Source organism: Nicotiana sylvestris, chromosome 12 (assembly GCF_000393655.2).
Source record: "Nicotiana sylvestris chromosome 12, ASM39365v2, whole genome shotgun sequence".
Taxonomy (NCBI): Eukaryota; Viridiplantae; Streptophyta; class Magnoliopsida; order Solanales; family Solanaceae; genus Nicotiana; species Nicotiana sylvestris.
Genome location: NC_091068.1, coordinates 166,090,258 through 166,114,450, shown reverse-complemented (window position 1 = coordinate 166,114,450; position 24,193 = coordinate 166,090,258). Strand labels below are relative to the sequence as shown.

At 39.5% G+C, this 24,193-nt stretch overlaps 1 protein-coding gene across 1 annotated transcript; it reads right to left on the bottom strand.

The window, feature by feature from the left end:
• Nucleotides 1–280: 280 nt before the first annotated feature.
• LOC104232832 (uncharacterized) lies at nt 281–1,399 on the bottom strand. The gene is made up of 2 exons (XM_070164815.1): nt 1,303–1,399; nt 281–624 (listed from the first exon to the last, which is right to left on the bottom strand). The coding sequence occupies exons 1-2, from the start codon at nt 1,397–1,399 to the stop codon at nt 281–283; spliced, it is 441 nt and encodes a 146-aa protein (XP_070020916.1).
• Between the last annotated feature and the right edge of the window lie 22,794 nt (nt 1,400–24,193).

Genomic DNA, 24,193 nt, shown 5'->3' with positions numbered 1-24,193 from the left:
TTGTTGTTGGTGTTTTCTTTTATGTAGTCTAGAAAAATATAGATTCTGTTTTCAAAGACAAGTTAAAATTATGTTCGCATATAAGATAAGAAATAAGTTAATTCTGCTCCTGTATGTAACAATAATTGAGATATCTTATTGGAACAAAAGGCCTTACGTAATAAGAAAAAAATCAAATGGAAAAGTTATAAACTTAATTAATTCGTGGTGGACCTCTTTGTTTTGTTCTTAATTATATACTCTTACATTCTTGTTCAGGTCATAATACAACAAATTAAAGTTAGTCTTCAACAATTGTAGACCTATAAATATAGTAAGCAAATCCAGAGAGAGCAGAAGCTACAAGCGCGATAGCTGCAATACTAATGGCCACCTTTTTGAATTTCCTTAATCTTGAATTCTTTGATATTTGCTTCCCTACTTCCATTTCCATGGATGTTGTTGCTTTATATTCTTCCTTATGAAGACTTCTATTAGTTGAAGCAGCTGTAACTTTCTTTGGCAATGTAATTTTGAGAACACCTTTTTCAAATTTTGCTTTTATCTCATCTGTGTTATGGTCCTTCGATACTGGAATTTCTTTGACAAACCTTATCCTGGTTCGGTTCAGTACTTGACGATCTCCTGAGATTTTTAAAACTCCAAAATTGCTAATTTGTACCTTCAAACCTTCTTTATCCTTGAATTCTTGAATGCAAAGTAAAAATAAATAAGTGTGCCGTCACATCGTCACAATAACAAAAAATTTATCAAAAGAAGGAATGCCAATGACTTTAATCGTTTGGCAGGAGTTATTAAAAAGAATAATGAAAGCATTAGTTCCACGCATTACTAATATATTGTTTGGTATATTTTTTCAATTGATGTATAACTAATATAAATATTAATTATACATCATACTCAGTATTATCTTATGTATAAGTAATGCATAGAAAACTATTACATTGGTAATATCAAGGCTATTAATGGATGCATTAGTATGGTTAAAGATAAAATTGTTCTTAAAGCCCCTTAAAGCTAGAGAATATCAAGGACATTTTTGTAAATAACTATTTTTCTTAAAAATTATGCAATGCATTATAATTTTTAATACACCACACCAAACAGTAGATAAAAAATAATATATGCATAACTAATGCTTGCATTATTAACCCATGCATTACAAATACACCTTATTCCGCACTATTCCTATACACCCTACCAAACGACCTGTATATCATGAATTAATTTTATACCCCAAGTTTCTCAAGTATTTTATTTCTATTTTTCAGTAGTTCTAGATATTAAAACATTATTCCTTACTTGGGAGATGGACCAAGAGAACATCAAATCCTTCTTCATGTTGCCACTCACATGATGGCTCAAAATAACCTTCTAATGCTCCATCTTCTGTTTCCATTAAGGCAATATATCAAGTATTTCTTCTGAATTTATATCTTATTAATGCTTCTAATCAATGGCTTTAAGATGCTACTCTCCAATTCTCTTATATATATATATATATATATATATATATATATATATATATATATATATATATATATATATATATAGGGCAAAGATGGTACAAGATATGAAGCAAAAGGAGGTTGTTTCGTGGGAAGGGAATGTATTCCTTTTTTGTTTCTGATGGTTTTCGTTTTGAGTTACTTTGCCGTTTCCCTAGATTCTTACTCAGAACATGAGTTCCAAAGCAATGGAAAGTTCCATATTTACTTCCTATGTTACTTGCTTTAATACAATAACAACAACAACTACCGAGTATAATCACACAAATGAGGTCTGAGGAGGGTAATATGTACGCAGACCTTACCCCTACCCCGAAGGGTAGAGAGGCTGTTTCCAGGAGACTCTCGGCTCAAAAAAAGCAACACGATATATTAGTACCATAAAAATACATAATAAAATAACAGCTTTATAAGAGATATGAAATACATAATACGAAATACGAAATAGATGGCTGGTATAGTAAAAACTAGCAAGTAAAGCCCTGCATCAATAGACGATCAATGACATTCTTAGTCTAACTCCTAACTGGCTAGTCTCACTCTATTGTGCTGTAGAAATATTCACAACTTTCCCCTAACCTACAACCTTAATGCTCGACCTCCATAATTCCCTGTCAAGGGCCATGTCCTCAGTAATCCTAAGTCGCGCCATGTCCTGTCTGATCACCTCTCCCCAATACTTCTTAGGTCGCCCTCTACCTCTCCGCGTGCCCACTACAGCCAGTCGCTCACACCTCCTCACCGGTGCATCAGTGCTCCTCCTCTGAATGTGCCCGAACCATCTGAGTCTTACTTCCCGCATCTTGTCCTCCATGGGGGCCACGCCCACCTTCTCTCGAATATCTTCATTCCTAATCTTATCCATCCTTGTATGCCCGCACATCCACCTCAACATCCTCATCTCTGCTACTTTCATCTTCTGGATGTGTGAGTTCTTTACCGGCCAACATTCAGTTCCATATAACATGGCAGGCCTAACCACTGCTCTATAAAACTTACCTTTTAGTAACGGTGGCACTTTCTTGTCACACAAGACTCCCGACGCTAACCTCCACTTCATCCACCCCACCCCTATACGGTGTGTGACATCCTCGTCAATCTCCCCGATCCCCTGAATAACCGATCCAAGGTACTTGAAACTACCCCTCTTGGGAATGACTTGAGAGTCAAGCCTCACTTCAACTCCCGCTTCCGTCGGCTCAACCCCAAATTTGCACTCGAGGTATTCCGTCTTCGTCCTGCTCAACTTGAAACCTTTAGACTCAAGAGCATGTCTCCAAATCTCTAGCCTCTCGTTGACGCCGCCTCGTGTCTCATCAATTAGAATAATGTCATTAGCAAATAGCATGCACCATGGCACCCCCCCTTGAATATGATGAGTCAGTGCATCCATCACTAGGGCAAATAGGAATGGGTTGAGCGCAGACCCTTGGTGCAACCCCATAATAACTGGAAAGTGTTTATAGTCGCCTCCTACTATCTTAACCCGAGTCTTAGCTCCAGCATACATGTCTTTAATCACCCTAATATAGTCAACCGGGACCCCTTTATCCTCTAAGCATCTCCATAAGACCTCCCTAGGAACCCTATCGTACGCTTTCTCCAGATCAATAAACACCATGTGGAGATCCTTCTTCCTATCCCTGTACTGTTTCACCATCCTCCTAATAAGGTGGATAGGTTCTGTGGTAGATCGTCCCGGCATGAACCCGAACTGGTTGTCTGAAATAGACATCGTCCTTCGCACTCTCATTTCTACCACTCTCTCCCAAACTTTCATGGTATGACTTAGTAATTTGATGCCCCTATAGTTGTTACAGCTCTGGACATCACCCTTGTTCTTATACAACGGAACCATTGTACTCCACCTCCACTCTTCAGGCATTCTATTAGTCTTGAATATAACACTAAACAATGCAGTAAGCCATTCCAAGCCTGCTCTACCCACACACCTCCACAGTTCAACCGGAATTTCGTCTGGCCCGGTAGCTCTGCCCCTTCTCATCTTACGCATTGCCTCCATGACTTCATCGATCTCAATGTCCCTACAATTACTTAATTCATGGTGATTGTCGGTATTCCTCAATTCCCCAAGTATAATATCCTGATCCCCTTCTTCACTTGCTTTAATCTTAAAAAATAATTTATTTCTCAGAATGTATAGAAATTTGGTTACTGACTTCTATTTATATTGCCTTATACTATACATAATTAAATGATAAATAGAGGTAAATGTCATATATATATTTTACAACCATAGTTAAGTGATAAACCTATATATATGACATTAGTTTGATGCATCTACATTGTGTGCATGGGTTAACGTTTCTAGTTTTTCATTTGTATTAGATCATTTTATTAGCATCTTCAGGGGTCGTTTGGTTGGGAAACAAGTTATTCCAGGATTAATTATCCCAGGATTAGTTATCCCGGATTGTTATCCCAACCTCCCATAGAGATAAAAATAACACTATAATCCCGGAATATCTAATTCCCGAATTAGTTATACCACGATTTTATCTCAACCAAACGTGAGATAAAACTCATATCAAATTTAATCACATGATTAATTATCATTATCGTGCCAAACGAGCAAGAGTGAAGCAATAGTACGCAGATAGAAGGCAAATATTGAACTGATTAGATGTATAGGGTAAAATCAGTTCATATTAAATACTCGTATAATAGAGTGACACATGAAACTATAAAGAAATGAAAAGCTAGACAGGTGGAAGTCAATACCGGAGGCAGCAATCTTGGTTGGTACTGAGAAGCCCCCGAAGGGAATGTTTCTCATGAAGATAAATGAATGCCTGTCACCTAATATCATTCAATGAAAGAATATTCTGATGTATTAAATACATAGTCCGTTATAGAGAATATGTCATTCATAGCCTGCTGTTACACATTCTCCAATGGTCCCTATAATTGTCATTTAAGAGGGGCTTGATCCTAGGACCTTGTTCCCTAGGTGCCATTATAAGTAGGGATTTCAATAACCATTAGAGGGACATGAATTTTCTGACAAACTTATATTATACACATTATTCTAAGCTAAATAACATTTTATTTCTCGCTTATTGTTATTACTACTATCTTCGGAAGCTCTGCTCCCGGAACCAAGCTATCTGTTATCTCATCTCGATTTCAACATTAAATCTTGCATTTTATTTAATTTAGTTACCATTTTGAGATCAAATCGATTCGTTTGTCTATAAACCACGTATAAATTCAACTATACCATTTTACGGGTAAACAGTTTGCCCCCACCGCGGGGCTTAGACAGTTGCGTAATTGGGTTGATCCTTCCATCTATTACTAACCTGTTTAAATTCTTTGTCTCTTAGCGAAAAATCATTAAAAAGGCAGATAACAATGTCAACAACACGCACAATGTTGAGGCTCAAAGAAATCAGCCTCAACACGAAGATTCAATCAATTATACCCGCAACGAGAAGGGCGTAGCCACGCCGGTCCATAGCGGACATTATCCACATCACGTTTGAGAGGCAACTCCTAATGATGCTGCAGACGAGCACGTTGTGGAAATAGTGAAAATATTAAGGGAGCACAAAGGACTATTATGGCCCATCTCTCACGACAAGATCAGGTCATGAATGAGTTGAAGCAATCATTGTTGGGCACTTCCAACAACGCGAATGGAAGTGTTCCAGTTCCTCCCGGTGCTCCCGCAAACCAAACAACATAAAGGGTTGATAACAACATCCCGAGGTGTGAGGTCGGCTTCGACAGAGTCGAGGGGAACGACAGTGGACCCAGTGACAACAATGAGAATGATCCCTTTAAAAGTGAACTCATGTAGTTTATGAGGGAAATAAAAGCCTAAATGGATCAAATCCCGGGGGCACTGCCGATGTTGAAAGGACCGGACTCAAAGAAGTACACCCAGTTGCCGTTCAAACCAAGCGTGGAACCAACATTGATCCCAAAGCTATTCAAAATGCCAGATGTGTAGAAATATGATGGGACTTCGGATCCCCAGGAGCACATCACCACCTATACAACAGTGGTGAAAGGAAACGACTTGGCTATGCACGAGATTGAATTGGTTTTGTTGAAGAAGTTCGGGGAGACTCTTACAAAAGGGGTCCTAACATGGTATTCACTTCTGTCCGAGCATGTAATAGATTCCTTCGAGATGCTCGCGGATTCTTTCATCAAGGCCCATGCAGGGGCCAAAAAAGTACAGACTCAAAAGGCTGACATATTCAGAATTGCATAAGGAGAGTCTGAATTGCAGCGGGAGTTCGTGACCAGATTTCAGAAGGAGAGGATGTTGCTACCGATCATGCCAGATGAGTGGGCAACATAGACATTTACTAAAAGGCTGAATCCGAGGAGTTCTAGCGCTTCTCGAAATTAAAGGAAATTCTACTCGAGTTTCAGGAAACGACATGGGAAGATGTTCACAACCGTTATGGGTCGAAGATAAGAATTGAGGATGACCAACTCGGTTTTCCAACATCAACCAAGGGTCGAGATAGAGAGAAGAATAAATAAAAGTTGAAGGATTATTTCGACGCAGACCGACGGTCCTCCAAAGGTCGGTATTTACCCTACGAGAGAGCCGAAGGACGTGGCAAAAGTTTTCGGTCAGCGGATAGATTTGGTACTGACAGAAGAGCTGATCGCGGCCGGAATAACAGGTCGTTGCAAGATAAAGGGGCATCGGTTCCCCAGGACTCTACCTACCCTAGGTTGTCCGAATACAATTTCAATGTCAGTGTAGTGGAACTAGTTTTGCAATGAAAAACATTAAAGAAGCTCGATTCCCAAGGCTGATGAGATTTGATCCCATTTAGAGGAATCCCAATATATGGTATGAGTACCATAGGACTAGTGGCCATCGGATAGGGGACTGCCATCATTTGCGCGAGGAGGTGGCGACATTGCTAAAACACAGCCATCTTAGAGAATTCTTAAGCGACTAGGCTAAGAATAACTATTACCGCAATCGGAATAATGCGGAACCCTCAAAAACAGGATAAGATCCCCCTCGCCTAACGATCAACATAATTTTTAGAGGGAATAAGATTAATGGTGTAACTTTCTCGGCAGCAAAAAAGACCTAGGTATTGGTGACCCATAGCAAGAGACTCCGGGAAGGCGCCGAGGATGACATCACCTTCATAGAAGAAGACGCAGATTCCCTGATTATCTCTCTTAATGTTTTAGATTTTAAAATTAAACATGTTTTGGTGGACCCGGTGAGTTCAACAAATATTATCCGATGGAGAGTGTTGGAATAAGCCAAGCTAACCGGAAGTATCATTCCGGCCACAAAGCTCCTCGCCGGGTTCAATTTAGCGAGTGTAATAACCCGAGGGGAGATTTTGCTGCCTATAAATGCTGATAAAGGGTGAAAGTGCATATTTGAGTGTGTTTGTGTATTAATTCTTGTGTGAGTTGCGAGAGTTCACACCCTTTTAAAGTGAAAATATGCTCATTACGTGTTTCTTATGTGTAGGAACAAACTTGCGCGAAAAAGAATCAAATGGGAGAAAAATTTGTGAAAAAAGAGCTAAAGAGAAAAGTCCTGGACAGTGAAGTGAGGTTCACTTTGCCAGATCGGGACCGGAGCAAAAGAAACCAGAAAAAATCCCGGACAGCTAAGCGAGGTTCACTTCGCCAGACCGGGATTGGAGCAGAAAAAATTAAGCTTCTCCAATCCGAAATAAGAGAAGGACAATCCGCCCCATACAAACCCTAGTCACTATAAATACATCCTAAAATGTGATTTTGAGAGGGAGACACTACTTAGGAAGGAGAGAAGACTTTAGGGAGGCAAGAATACACTAGGAGCAGGAAGGAGAAGGATTCAACTTCACGTTTCTCCTTCTTTCTACCTCTATTTTCATTATTGGTTATGAATTCTAGTATTGTAGTTTTGCATACTATTATGAATAGTTAATTTGTTATCTAGGGTTTTGATGGAACCTTTTGTAGGATAAATTCTTGTTATATTTTTATATAATTGAGCCATTGGATTTTTCTACTTGTTCAACTAAATATTTATTGTTGTTGATTGAATGATCATCAATTGACTGCACCTATTTAGTGTGTACTACTCGATAAAGAGTACATATTTAGGTAGTTGTTGAACAACATCATTCCTAATGAGCGGTAAATTAGTGCCAGCTAGTGTAGTTCGAGAGATTACATCTAGTAAATTGTGGTAGTTGCTCGAGAGAGAATTACGACAACTAAAGTACTCACGATCGGTAGAGAAAACTTAGGCGAAATTTATATAAGACATAGCAGGAAGGATTCCGACAATTGGATAAATCATAACTCTAGACCTCCTTAATCTTGTCTCCAATCCTTATCCTTGTTAATTGATAGTTTTACTTCTTTCTAGATTTGTTAGTTAATTAGATGAAAATAAACATTATAATCTTTATAATTAGGAAATTGTTTGGACTTGTGTTTCTTAGTGATACTAAACAACTGCAGCTAAGCCTTAGTTCACTGTGGGATTCGATTCCAGACTTGTAAATCAGATTATATTTGCAACGCCCGCTTAGTCCTTTTTACAAGGCATAGAAGGGTAATGAAGATGACCCTCTTAGAAGTAGTAGATGACGATATGGGCCAAAATATTACTCTTGAGAAACCATGGCTATACGAGATGAAGGTTGTGCCGTCAACATACCATCAACTTCTGAAATTCCTAACTTCGGAGGAATTAAACAAATAAGAGGATACCAACCGGCAGCAAGAGAGATGAATGCGATCTCAGTGTCCAGCAACAAAGGAAAGGAGCATGCGACATAGCAATTACATGAGCCAGTGCTTGCTCCCGAGCCGAACAATGTCAACAGGGGGGAGGAGTCATCAAAATCCTATCAGGTACCAAGATATTTTCAAGTACCAGAAGAGACAGACCCAACCAAATCCACAACGGAAGAACTTGAGCAAGTCGCATTGTTTGAGAAATTCTTGGAAAGGAAGCTACACTTGGGGACAAGACTAAACCCCAAACTCAGGTTAGAATTTATTGAATTTCTTAAGTTTAACGTTGACTATTTTGTGTGGTCGCATGCAGATATGACAAGTATTCCGCCAAAAGTTGTTGTGCACAAGTTAAACTTGGATCCTAATATCCCTCCGGTAAGGCAGAAGAAACGCCCTATTGCCGAGGTCAGAAACAAATTCATCAAAGAAGAGGTAACCTGATTGCTTGATATCGGTTCAATCTGGGAGGTAAAGTATCATGAATGGATAGCTAATGTAGTAGTAGTAGTAGTACCAAAAAAGAATAGCAAATTTCACATGTGCGTAGATTATAAGGATTTGAATAAGGCGTGCCCAAAAGACTCGTTCCCATTGCCAAACATTGATCAAATAATTAATGCGATGACCAGACACGAGTTGATGAGTTTCCTCTATGCCTATTTCGGGTACAATCAAATCAAAATGAATCCGGAGGATCAGGAAAAAACTTTGTTCATAACCAACTCTGGCCTTAGCTCTCGTAGTCGCCTCTCAAAAAATTGGCTAGCCACACCTCAAAAAATTGGCCTTAGTTCTCATAGTCGTCGCTCGAAAACTTAGGCCTTATTTTCATTGTCACCTGATAGCCGTGGTGACAACCTTTTCCCTGCAAAATATCCTTCACAAGCCTGAATTTTCAGGTCATTTGGCCAAGTGGGCAGTCAAAATGAGTGAATTTGACATAGAAGGACTGCGATCAAGTCACAAGTTTTGCCCAACTTTTTGGCTGATTTCAGCCCTAGATTGTTGCCTTTGGCCATCATAGAAGCGATGATGGTGCCGGAATCAACATTGGGAGTCTGGACTTTTTTCACAGATGAAGCTTCCAACATAAAAGGGTCGGGGCTCAGTGTAGTATTAATCACGCATTCAGAAGAAACGCTGAGGCAAGCCATAAGGATTGTTCCCTTGGCTAACAATGAAATGAAGTATGAGGCCTTGATTGCAGAACTTGAGTTGGCCCGAGGACTGGACTCTAAGGTCATAGAAATCAAATATGATTCCCATCTGGTAGTAAATCAGGTATACAGGATTTTCGTCGCCAAAGAAGAGCACATGCAGCAATTTGTAGTGAAAGTCCAGGCTCTACTTGCAAGATTGAGGGAATGGTCAATAACCCATATTTTGAGGAGGAAAACGCGAAAGCAGATGTGCTGGCTAATCTAAGCTCATCCACGAAAATGAAGGGGCCAAACTCTGGTATGGTCGTATAACTTATGCATTCAGTATTGGATATGGACAGCTATTATGAAGTAAACACGACTAATTTGGTCGGGGACTGGAGGAATAAGATCATTGACTATCTCGAGCATGAAAAATTACCCGATGATCCCAAGGCATCTCGGTCTCTACACAATAAAGCAGCTCGATACTGCTTCAAGGGAGGTCAATTGTATAGAAGATCTTTTTAAGGTCCATTGGCCTGATGTTTGGGAACCTCCGAAGCTAACTACGCCATGAGAGAAGTTCACAAAGGAATCTATAGAAAATCATCGGGCACAAATTCCTTTGTATTAAAGCTAATTGGGGCAGGAAACTACTGGCCCCAGATGGAACAAGACTCTAAGGTTTATGTTCAGAAATACGATAAGAGTCAATGCCACACACCGTTAGTGCATCAACAGACAGAGATATTACACTCTATTTTGTCGCCCTAGCTATTCATGAAATGAGGGATGCACATAGTCGGTCCGCTGTCGCCAACTCCCGGTAAGATAAGATTTCTTTTGATTTTAATAGACTAAACTTTCTAACTGGGTTGAAGCAGGTTCGTACCAGAAAATCAGTGAGCGCAAAGTAGTCGTATTCCTTTGGGAGAACATAATTTTCAGGTTCGTGATACCAAAAGAGATAGACTGCAATAATGGGCCACAATTTATAGGCGCAAAGGTCACAAATTTCCTTGAAGACCTGAAAATCAAAAGAATCATATTATTACCGTACCACCCGAGCACAAACGGACAGGCAAAATCGACAACAAAGTAATTATTTAAAATCTCAAAAAGATATTGGAAGTAGCCAAAGGCAAATAGCCCAAAGAGCTATGGGCATACCGAACAACGACTAAATCAAGTACGGGGGAGACACATTTCTCTCTCGTATACAGAGCAGAAGCCTTGATCCCGATAAAAGTAGGAGAACCTACCATGAGGTATTTTCAAGTGGACAAAGAGCAAACAATGAAGCATTAATAGTCTGATTAGAGCTGCTCGACGAACGCAGGGACTTGGCGTATATAAGGTTGGCGGCCCAAAAACAAAGGATGGAAAGATATTAAACCGAAGAGCCAATCTCCATTTTTTCAAAGTGAGAGACTTGGTTTTAAGGAAAGTGACTCAAAATACTCAAGAGATCAACGCATGAAAGCTGGGTCCAATGTGGGAAGGCCCGTATCGGGTTTCAAATGTTACCGAAAAAGGATCATACAGATTGGAAAATCAAGACAAAGTAAAATTGCCAAGCAACTGGAATGTGGCACACCTCAAAAGATATTATTGCTGATGAGCACTACCTATACTGAAAGTATATGCTGCACTCTTTTTCCCTTCGTCCAGGTTTAGTCCCAATTGAATTTTTTTCGCAAGGTTTTTATCGGGACAGCAACAGAAAGCGTACTATGAAAAAAGTACCGTCAGCAGAAGTAAGACCTTTAAATGACAAGGCATGGAAGCAATAAGACGCTACAGGACGATTAGATAGTCTTTTGCTCGATAGCAAAATTCCTATCGGGAAATAAAGTTTGTTATCGGGCCAAAGGCTACCTGGCCGTTCACGAATGCAAGCACTGGGGGTGGTTATGTAATCTTTGGCTCTGTAGCAGAGTTTCTAATGGGAAATTAATCTTGCTATCGGACCAAAGATTATCCAATCATTCACTAATGGGATCTTCAAAGGAGCAAGACTTCCAGTGTTCAAATTCGCATTCTTCACATTCGAACATCGGGAGGGGGAATGATATGATAATACGGAAATATGACTGCCACATACACCGGGATTATGAAATTTGGGGACAAAGATGTATCATCGGGACCGAAGACTGTACGACCAGCCCGTAGAAATAAGTTGTACAAATTAGCCACAAGTAATGACAATTTCTTTTTCAACACAACAAATGCTTATGTACTTTTGAAAATGGAAGGAATAAAATATAGTACTTTTATTTTTATACTGTTTCTTGTCTAAACAATGAATTAATTTTATCATTTGAAAGTTAATCAAGTACTTAAATGCTAATGCTGTAATGAACAGAAGACGTCCTCTTCAAGAGCACCGTAAATATAAGAGGGCCATCTCTTATGAAACCTTCGCAGTAAAGGGTTGATTCCGGAAGAACCTATGCCCGAAATCCAAATGCCATCGAGGAAAAATACACCTGAAGTCTTGCATAACTCGACGCAAAAAAGCAAAATTTGTGCAATGCATAAATAAAAAAGCACTTTTATATACAACAAACGTGCCAAGCAGCACAAGTAAAAAGTATGGAAAAGAAAAGCAAGGTGAAAAGAAAGAAAAAGCTAAACTACTGCATCCCCATAATCCAGGGGAAGAGAAGCATTTGTGGCCCTAGGAGAAGTAGGCGGATCTGCTGCCGGCTCAAGATCTTGGCCTTCACCATCATTCCCTTTAGGTTCTTCTTCAGTTTTTGAGAACTTGGAATTGGAACCAGAAGAGTCAGTCGCATCAGGTTGGATTGGGAGACCCTTTCGGGTAGTTGACTCCAGCTCACGGGTCGTGGTGATTTGGCATCAAAGTTAATGACGCCCGCTTTGGCCTCTTCCAAGGTTTTTCTCCTCATGCTATACATAGAATACTAGTATACATACTCGCGCGATGTGCGAATTGAAAAGAATTAAACTAAAAAATAAATATATGAATTTTATAGTATTTTATCTATGCTAGAGACCACCAATATTTATGCACTCACGTGAAGATCAAAGATAAAACTTGTCTCAAATTCACAATAAAATCAATACAGATAATCAAGAAAAGAGCATTTACATTTTCATTTCGAGTGATTGAAGTTTATTTCCTTACAAAATAAGGACAGTAAAAGCTTATGCATCAACTTATTCAATATTATTTCCCATTGTCCGAAGTATAATCAATCACCGCTTTTGTTGCTGCTAGCAAGACCCAATATTCCCATTAACTTTTGTATAAAATAATACATCTCGCACATGGTGTAATACTTGTGTAGCTCCCAAGACAACAACTATTGCCTTTTGCTTCAATGTTTCAGTTACTTTCCCTGCATATCCTATTCCAACTTTCTTTGTTTCCACAGTAACATCTTTAACTTTAGCAGCTTCTTCCACAACATAGCTTGTTGTACTCTTGATCTGTTCTTGAACACTTTATTTTGCAATTAAATCTATCTCCTCATGGGAAGGAGTTATTGTTTCACCATTTGTACTGATCTTCTCCTTAATCTTTCGTGTTCTGGGGCAACAAAAAATGAAAGGAAAAAAGATTATGTATACTTTGTCCAAAGAAAAAAATTATTTGAAGTTTGAACAAAAATATACCTCTTATATAAAACTGATTAAAAATATTCCTGAAGGAATAATGGTATCATATACCGATATCATAATTGTCCTTGAACAAAAGATGCTTGAACTCGGTTTTTATTGTTTGCTTCAGTTTTTTGATCAATCTCGCACCAAAGCAGCCAAAGACCTAATTACAATCTCACGTACATATTTCGAACCACTTGGCTCCCTTAGCAACACAATGGAGTCTATAATTATTTGTAAGCTTTCTTTACATATGATCGAGGCCAACCCTGCACTACTATGGAGTAGTGAGAGAGGTCGAAGCAACTTTTACCCGATTAAGGTCGGGATCGATTTCCTCAGGGAGCTAGATATTGGAGTTGAGTGTCTATCTAAAGTGGAGTTGCGTATTTGCTCTTAATTGCACTTCTACACATTTTTGGTTTTGATTATGATTCTAATTTTATAAAACTACAATGCTAAATTAGACTAAAATAAGCTAAGATTAAACTATTGCGAGTTGTTCAAATGATTAAAAGGCACTAGGGTAGTGACTTTCACCTATGTGGTCAATTGACGGATTCTTGAGTCTAAAGCTAGATTGTCACATTTAGGGAGTATGATATAACCATTGCACGATTCTACTCACTCTATACCTCTCGGTAGTTCAAGTGATTTTTCCCAAATTGACTTTCTCAAGACCAATTGGGTATGCAAATTTGCACAAGCAATCAAGGTTCAAGTCGGGTATTACTATCTCTAGGTTTAACCCTTTAATTAGGGCTATCAATCTCTTGAGTACGCCCCAATTCCTTGTTGGACTAATTTCATGGACTTAGGCTCTCTTTCTCAAGAAGAACCAAAATCTACTAGGCATAAACTAGTGTTTGCAACCACTAATTCACAACTAAAACCCTAAATTAGCCCAAATATAAAATACCCACAGACAATCAAGCATCAAAACACAAGACCCATCAATTACCCATACTAGGGTTGAGCCACAACCCTAGCTTATGTGTCTAGCTACTCATAATTAGAAAAGAAAACAAAGAAATAGATGAAGAGAAACTCATATTAATTAATTGCTAAATTAAACTTGAAGATTCAATGTTGAAATGAAGCTAAAATTACTCAAAAAAGATAAAAGAAGCGAAGTCACGAGCGCAGCTCAGTACAAAAACTATCTGATGACCTAAAAATGAAAAAAAAATCTATTTATACTAGGCTAAAAATCTTGGACAAAAATACTCTTGCGGGGCTAATACGGACCGCACAAAATTAAATGCGGCTGCACTAAGGCTCTTGACTTGAATATCCAGCTCTCTGAACTTGGGCAATGCGGACCGCACAGAATCGAGTGCGGCCGTGGTGGCTTCTAGCGCGGTCCGCATGAAATAGAGCGCGGACCGCGTTGGGCTTCAATCTTCAAACTGGCAACTCTCTGAACCTTGTCTCTACAGACCGCACTAAATTGAGTGCGGCCGCAGTGAACCCAATGCGGACCACAGAAAATCCTTTGCGACCTTATTGCCTTTTGGCCTGAGATGCACACTCTATGAACTTCACTTGTGTGGACCACACAGAATGGTGTGCAGTCGCACTGGCCCTGTTTGACTGAGCTTTGTCTTGTCTTGGTACTTGTGCAAGTTTCACTCCTTTTTGAGCTGGTATATGACACCTTGTCACCTTGTTGATCAAACCTGCAATTAAGCACAATTTGTGAGCCTTTGAGACTATTTTGTATACATTTCTAACCAAAACTTGAGCATGAAAGAGTGTAAAATGCATTATAATTCCTAGTTATCACCTCCCCCAAACTTAAGCTTTTGTTTGTCCTCAAGCAAACAAAATAAGACCCACCCCTTAAGAGAAAATCCAAGAAAATTCAGTTGTCTTAAAGTGACCTCATCTAGCATCAATTGGGACTAATAATTACCCTCAATACAAATACATCATCAATAACATTTACTCTTTTAAACACCATGGATCAAGTGCGACACAAGAGCATCAAGAGTTGACTCAACACATCAAAGAACTCTTTCTATTACTTTGGTTATTGTGGAACCCAAACTCACACATCCTCTACTTTCCCTAAGCAAACCTCACCTTTAGGATAGTGGCACTCAGAACGAGGTTACTGGAGATACACTCATCTCTCTCAAGGAAAAGTCACAAGTGCGGCTCTAAGTACCATATGCTTGCCCCTTATGTGAGTCACCACTAATGTAAGCTTCATTCAACTCAAGATCATATAGGGCTTTTGTGGAGACATAGTGAAGGCTTTTGGTTCAGGGTAGGAAATGTTTGGTCTAAGTAGGTTCCATCTTCCCGTAAGCACTTCTTTTGTTTCATTTTGGCACATATTCACTTGTCCTTTTAAGTCATTTCACTTCTTTTTAAGGGGTTAGAGAGAGACACTGTCACTCTTTCTTGTTCATTTCAAATCCTTTCTCCTTTTTCAACTTTCCATACCTTTCATTCTTTGCTTTTCTTGAATCCCTTTATTCATTTCTATATTGAACATTCTTTTTGTCTTTTTGCTTTTCTTTCTTTTTCATTGCCTTTTCCTTTCTTCATTTTGTACCTTTTTTACCGCTTTGTTGCCATCATCGTTTCTCCCCCCAAACTTATGCTTTTGCTATGTGCTAAGGAAATATTGGGTGCCAAGAGAGGGTATCTTTTAGAACGGGTAAAGGCTTGTATTATGGTTCTTGAAGGGAAAAGATCTAAGGTTCAAAAGGGTTGACTAGGAATTTTATCATTGGTAGGTTATGGAAGTGTTCAAGCTATCATTTGGATCAAAGAGAGCCTATAATCATGTATCAAGTCAAAATTCACTTAGGATTTCGCCTAAACAAACATTCAGGGCAAGTTCTAGACCAATGGCTCGAGACTTGGACTTGATGCAAATTTCTCACCACACAAGCTATAGGATCGCTAAAGACATAGAGTCGGGGGCCCACAACAACCTTAGATAAGATTTGAGCACACAATGGTCCCAAAAAATCACTTGATGATTATCGGCCAACACAAGAGTCTCAAGGTCACAACTTTCACCATCCTATACACAACGATTTATTTTTGACCATAAGATCAAAGGCAAATGTGCTAGGCCCAAGTGAAGCTTTGCTTGAGGCAGCCTTAACCACTAACTACTAAAAAGCAAAGAGAAAAGAAAAATAGACCCAAACCCTTAAGAAGGTAGTCATGCCATCCATCATCGGGAAGAGCTACCCGGTTCACACAAATTCCATCTTTGGAAAGAACCGTGGCATTAAGAAAACCAAAGGCTTATTGCAAAAATCCAAAAGGGTGCCTCAAGCACCCTTTTATATAAGAAGCTAAAAAAGAAAAAATTACAAAAAGTAAAATGAATATTTACAAGAGGGGGTTTAGTCGAATATATAATAAGGGAGATGAATATATACAATGGAACATACTTTTATATACAGACCCAAGATAAAAAGTACGAAAAATGTAATGAAGTACTAAAATTATATACATACCAAAGATGAAAAATTAAAAAAGCATAAAATCTGTCAAATATATACAGTCATCCAAATCAAATTAAAGTAGGACCTACCCCCTCAAATTGAAAGCTGGCATTGTCCTCAATGCCAACTAAGCAAAATAAGCACCAAAATAAAGGGAAGAGGATACAGAAACTCTCTATGGACCATATGTCTGCATGGGATCCTGAGGAGTCCCTGGGTCCTCTGTAATCTCGGGAACCTGATGTCACACCACCTTTTTCCGTCTCCGCGAGGGGTGAAGGAGTTTTTTCCAATTAAAGGACAATCGAAATGAGATTTATTTATTTATTTCAGAGTCGCCATTTGGGAGATTTAGGGTGTCCCAAGTCACCAATTTAATCCCGAATCGAGGAAAAGAATGACTCTGTATTACAGTCTGCGAACCAGAAATCCGAATAAGGAATTCTGTTAACCCGGGAGAAGGTGTTAGGCATTCCTGAGTTCCGTGGTTCTAGCACGGTCGCTCAACTGTCATATTTGGCTTAAATATCTGATTTTTATACAATTATGATCTCATGTGCAAATTTTTAACTCTTTACTGCTTTTATTGTTATATTTTTAAAAGAATGTGAACATCATTTAAAAACATGTCTTTGGATTGCGTCACATGAAATGCACCCGCGATCCAGAACGTATTTTTATTCAATATTTTGGGATTTGGATTTGGGTCGCATAAATACGCACCCGAGTTTAGGAATGTATTATTATTAAAATCGTGCCTAAAGAGTCTAACGCGTTATTGTCTTTGGGGAAGGCAGTGAAATTCACTAAACAGTCCATCCCAAATTCTAAGTATTTATTATGACCAATTATTGAGGGCCCCGCAATTTGCATTTTTTTGGGCGAGGCTCATCTCATTTATTTTTTAAAGGACAATCCTAAAATGCCTACATTTTTCTCTATTAAATTTGTCTCTACAAAATGAAAGAGAAAATGTCTTAATTTATTTACATGCTGAAATTAACCAATAGTATTTAACTAAACAACATTCCTCCAAGTTCCAAAATGGTCTATTCGCTTGGTGAACTACAGTGCTTTTTGAGACATGGTAATCATCTAACAATAATGAATTAACTAGACGAAGTTACTACACCATTTATCTATTTTTAGGCAATATATGGATAGTTCGTCCGTTAAGCTATCGTCCGATGTTTCACTATATATATTAAACAGCTACATGATTCTGATTAGAGTAAGCTAAACAATTTATATATACAATAAATTTAGAATATAATTAAAATAAATCTGGAACTTCAACTCTTCATTTTCGTATTCATGCTACATGTTTCAGTTTACAATAATCAACGTGTCAGTTGTGTACCTGATATTGGAAGCAAAAGAAAAGTGAGATCAGCAGAAACTTAGTAGCATACAACAACAGCAGCACCCAGCAACCAGCAATGAGAAACCAGTGACGGATTTTAAAACTCAAGATAAAAATCCAGAAAACACCAACAACAATCAACGGACAGAAGTCAAGGGAATCTTTTCAGATTTGAAAGACTAATTAATGTTTAACCCTTAATTTCTGAATCCGTATATCAGAATATTTAAATTGTATATCAGGTGTATACTATTCTTCTTTTGAATTTCCAAAATGTTTTTATTTTTATTTTTGGAGTCTTAGTATTTTCTGAATTTTTTCTCTCTCTTTAATATCCAGCTCCCTCTTTTTTATCTCCTTTTTTTTTTGATTTCCTGTCTTTCTTCTCTGTCCCCTCTAAAAATCTGATCAAGTCTCTTATTTATATCCCATCCCAAACCCTTTAATCAATTAATAAAACAAACACTTTCTCCTACCAAACCCACTATCTTCCCACTCATCCCCCTTTTAATCCCACTACCTAATGTTTTGTCCCTCACTACATTAAACAAATATATCAACCCCACCCCATTACATCTTGTCCTCCATGCTTAACATAAAAAATTACATTATTCCCCCACTAATTTATGTCTTATCCTCCATTATATTAAACAATTGTTCAAATGTTTAATTCCAAAAATACCCCTCCGACCTTACTGAAATTACCAATTTACCCATGAATGTACTGCAAATTACCAAACTACCCCCATCAGCTATAACCAATTCACCTAATCAATTCCAACCAAAATACAGCAAATACAATAAGACTAATTTCTAAACAAATTCAACAACAAATCATATGAACACATATGAATCATACAACTTCAAATTAATGGAAATAAATTAACCATATTGGGAACCAATCCTAGTTAACTTAGACCAAAAATGGATGAGCAAGGAAACAACAATATTAACAACACAATGCATGATTCAAACTAAATCAACAAATCAAAAACCAAAACAAAATCAAATTAAATTACTGGATGAACTTCAAACATGCATTAAAATCTATTTTAAACAACAAAACATGACGGATTCAAACAACAACAAAACGATTTAACAATTTCTGAAAAAATACATAACAACACATGAAACAAACTGAAGAAATAATTAATTAAACTTCAATTTGAATCTAACAACATTAACTAACAATTTCACATGAACAAACTGAAAAATTAACAAAACAATGAACACGAACAAAACAAAAATCAAACATTTACCGATTTTAGATTTGAGAATATCAAAAACAAAACACGGACAAAAGTGAAACTCAAAATCCACTAACCGGATCGAAACGACGTACAACGACTGACCAACGACGAACTCGAACTATGTATGGACTGTTTTGACGACCCCAACCAAAACTCGAACAAACGACGGAGACGATCCTAAGAAGCAACTGAAGGAGATGAAGGCAGCGATAGAGCAGTAGCAGCAGGCGACAAGGGAGCTGAAGAATGGCGAGGCAGCAGCTGCGTAGTTGTCCATGGCTGGACGTAGGAGGAGGCTTCGAAGACGATGAAGTGAAGCAGCAGAGATGGGGTCTGTTTGGACGTAGCGAAGAAGAAGCAGTAGCAGCTGGTCGTTTGGATGGAGAAGATGAAGCAGAAGGCATCAATGGTGTTATGGTGGAGCTGGGCGTAGCAGAAGCAGCAGAAACGATGGGCTGGTCGTGAGGCATGACTGCGTGTCACTGGCGATGGTGAAGGCCATTGGTGCATCGTTCATGGCTTCGACGACGAGGCAGGTGAAGTGTGGCAGCTCGCGCGACAAACAACAGGGTCGTTTGGTTGTTCTGTCAGTGGTGAAGTAGCCATGGATGCTTGAGGACGACGATGGATATAGGGTGTTTAAGGACTATGGTCGTTTGGTTTCGACGAGACGACAACGAACGTCGGGGACTGTTTTGGTTAGCAAGATGGTGGTCGTTTGGAGACGAAGCAGAAGGCGACCATGGTGATGACGAAACAGGAGATGAAGCAGAAGCAGTCGTGGGGTTGAGGGCAGCCATGAATGTGTGTTTTTGGAGTTTGGAGAAGATGGAGAGAATGAGAGAGGGGGCGGATCTCTTTAGGTTTTTCAGGGTTTTTTGTTTTGTTTTGTTTTTTGAAATGCAAGATAGGGGGGTGTTGGGTCTTTGGGGTTATGGACTGCGTCGACCCGTGTGGAGATGGACCGGGTCATGGGGAAGGTTTGGTATTTTTGGGCTTGTAGCTTGAATTAGAAGAAGAGCCCAATTCTGATTTTTTTTGTATTTTTGCTCTCTTTTCTTCTTTTATTTTTTCTAAAACTACATTATAAAAATACTTAAATTATTATTAAGAACTAAATTAAGTTATAAAAGTGCGAATTAACTCCCAATAACAATTAACGCACAATTAAATAATAATTAAGCATAAAATTGTACATTTGGACATTAAATGCTAAAAATGCAAAAGATGCCTATTTTTATAATTTTCAATTTTTGTAAAACAAACTTAAATACTAACAATTGTAGAATAAAATCCTACATTCAAAATGAGACATATTTTTGCATTTTATTAATTTAACAAATAAACATGCACAGACAAATAAAAATAATTATCCAAAAATGTCACAAAAATTCTCATAATTGCACACCAAGGAAAATCATTTTATTTTGAATTTTTTGGGAGTAATTCTTTCATAGGGCAAAAATCACGTGCTTACACCTGAGACTGACTCCCTATGATCTGCTGCTCTGCTGGGACCTGGACCTGGACCAAGGCCTGGGCTAACTCTTGGGGCTAGCTGGAGGAATCTCCCTGCAGGTCCTCCAATTGTATGACTATGTCATCTGCACGGGGAATCACCCTTTTCCTCTTGGTAGGACTCTCTGACTGCATTGGCTGGGGATAGGATACTGGCACCGAGTCATCTAGCAATAAATCCAAAGACAGGTGATCGACCTTCAACCTGTCAACCTCAACCCGCAACTCTTTCACGGACTCCTTAGAAGCCCGAGTCTTTCTCATCTTCTTGGTCTCCCTAGCAAGCTCCTTGAGAGCTTTCCCATGAGAATCCACAGCCTTTGTAAGCACTTTCTGAGTGTCCAGGATCTTCTTCTGGTTGTCCAGAATATCCTTGAGGGCATCCTCAATAGACCGTGGGACCTGTGAAGGCATAGGTGCTGACTGAGCTGCCACTACAGTAGTAAAGACATACAACTTAGAGGAAGCTATCTGCATCCAGTTGTTGATGTTGAGAAGGGCCTGACTCAGACGGTGGGCAGTCACTGCATAGGCTGAGGTGGAGGGTATTTCTGGAACTGCCGAAGTGGATGGACCAGGGGGCATGTCCGCTGAGGTGGAAGAAGGCTGGTAGGAGCCACTACCTCTACTGGCTCTTCAGATTGGCCAGTTAAAGTAGTGGATATTCCTTTATAGTTCTTGCCTTTATGGTTGTCATCACCCTGCATGCTGTACCATGAGAACGGTGCCCTTGCTTTCACTTCGACATCAAATTTCCGCTTTTCTACCTCTAGGTCACTGAGTACATGGTTAAGAAGCTGGGGAAGGGGTAGTTTCTGTCACATTCACTCACTACCTGCGTAGTAACCCGAGATATCATATTCCCGATGTTAATCGGGTACCCCGCCATAATTGATGCTACCAGTACTGCCCGGTGAAAAGGGAGTGAGTTGTTGTGGGTAGTGGGGTCCAGTCTACTGCACACGAATGTCTCCCACCCCTTAGCCTCAAAATTCAAACTTCTCCTTAAGATCTTCACTCCCGCATTCAACCAATCGGGGGTGGTACCTGGGATTGCCAAGTACTGTGCCAACCAAGGACAGGCCGCCTTACCTAATGCCATCTTCTCCAGATACAGTGATTCATCCTCCTCATTGAAGCCTAGATAGTCATTTATTGCTTTCCCATCAAATGGCACTTTCAAATTTCTCACCTTGGTCACTTTGGTGCCTTTCTTGATGTGGGCAACATTGGTGTAGAATTCTTTGACCAGGTGCTCGTTTGCATCCACACAGTTGCTTAAGAAGTACTCCCAATCCACTCTCTCTCTAAACTGTCTTCTCATATTAGGGTTGTGAGGCAAGAGGTCTCTATCCACAAAACGTCGCTCCAGAATCAGTTTCCTCACAAGCCACCATTCTCTAAACTTATGGTAGGCCACCTCACTCACAAAACGGTCTTGCCACACCTCCAGTTTTCTAGTTCTCACAACTCCTCCCACTTGAGGTTCACCCCCTTCTCCTACTACCTCTTCTTCTCCTGCTACCTCATCTTCTCCTACTGCACCCTCTTGAGATAATGAAGTTGTGGGAGAGGTGGAGTATTCATTTCCACTACCGGTAGTTGAGCCCTCAAACGACTCAGAAGATACACGCACTAAAGCTTGGGCAGTGGAGGAAAGTGGATGAGTGTTTCTCAGTCTGTTTCTTTATGGCCAGTCAGCAATGTAATCTAGCACTGAATCTGATGATGCCTACTGGGAGGGCTCGTACTCACTCCCCGACTGATCAATAGCCCTATTAGCAGCTCTGATGATTTTCCTTGTATTTTTTATGTTTTCTCGGGCTTGGGGTGTCAACTTTATCATCTTTTGTTTCCTACCCCGGGAGGACTCTCCTCTACCTGCTTGTTTAGCACTCTTACCTCTTTGTTTCACCATTCTCTGCAAACAACATTCATTAGACTTGTTAGTATCCAGGAAAAATATTGCAATTAACAGTTGCAGAAAAATGTTGCAGACATGGTCACTTGTTGTAGAGTGCGGTCCGCACAAAAAGTAGTGCGGCCGTAGAGAGGCCAATACAGACCGCACAAAATGGTTCCGCGGTCCGCACAGAGGTGGGGTTCAGACTACCCACTCTCTGAATAATTGCACCGCAGACTGTACAAAATGGCAATGCGGTCCGCATTGAGGGACCGCACAAAATGCAATGCGGCCACAATCCTCAAGGATCAGGTTTCAGAACATTCTTCAATGCGGTCCGCACAAAATGCCATTTGCGGACTGCACAGGGGCACTATGGACCGCACAATTTCCACCGCGGTCCGCACTGAGCAAAAAAACACAACACCAACCTAGGGTATATGAAATGTTCAATTTAAGTCCAATTTTTGATCGATTAAAGGGTCCCTAAGTGTGGTTCAGTCAATTAACTACCTAATCCCACTTTAAACAAGAAAGTAACTAACCTAGTGTTACCAAATCGAAAGAAATACAGGAAGAACAGAAGAAAAGCTACGAAAACAAAAATTTAATGAAAATAATAAAATTAAACAACTAAAAAGAAGTAAACGTTACCAGATGTGAGAAGTACTGATGATTAATCGAGACTATGCAGATGAATTCGTGCAATTTTAGTGATGAACAATTATTTTTAGGGCTTTGAGAGCAAAATGATCGAAAAGTTCAAATGGTGGGCCTCAGGTACTATTTATAGAAAAAGTCCCGGGGCCTAGCTTACCTACCCACTACAGACCGCACAAAATGCAGTGCGGTCCGCACCATACAACATTGTACTATTTTGAGAAAGGCAACCATTGCGGTCTGCACAAAATACCATTGCGGTCGCAGTGGTCCACCGCGGACCGCACAAAATGTAATGCGGCCGTGGTGGCAAACTTCAGAGAGTTGGCTTTTTTTATCCATCATCAGTGTGGTCCGCACTGATTTTGTGCCCCCGCACCAAGTTCTTTGCGGCCGCACAAAATGTAGTGCGGTCCGCATTGCAAACTTCAGAGACTTGAACAATTTTTTTCCACTTTGTCCTGCACTGCATCAACACAATCCTATAGCATCTCACAACCAGTCAGTCCAAAAATTCATCCTATACTACAATAAAAATCAAAGAAAAATAAGAAGAAGAACACATGGGTTGCCTCCCAAGAAGCGCCTGATTTAACGTCGCGACACGACGCAGGTTACCATCAAATCATTTGAGTTGAAAAAGTGCCACCACGTGCCTGTCATCAATTTTTCCCAAGTAGTGCTTGACCCTATGCCCATTCATTCTGAAAACTTCCCCATTTTTGTTCTTTAAATCAAGTGCACCAAACGGGGTCACACACACCACTTCAAAAGGTCCACTCCATTTTGACTTAAGCTTTCCCGGAAACAGACGTAACCGAGAGTTAAACAAGAGAACCAAATCACCCACTTTGAACTCCTTGCTACGAGCATATTTATCATGAAGATACTTCATCTTGTCCTTGTACAAGGATGAACTGGAGTAGGCATGGAATCAGAATTCATCAAGTTCATTAAGCTGCTCCACACAAAGATTGGCTGCAACATCCC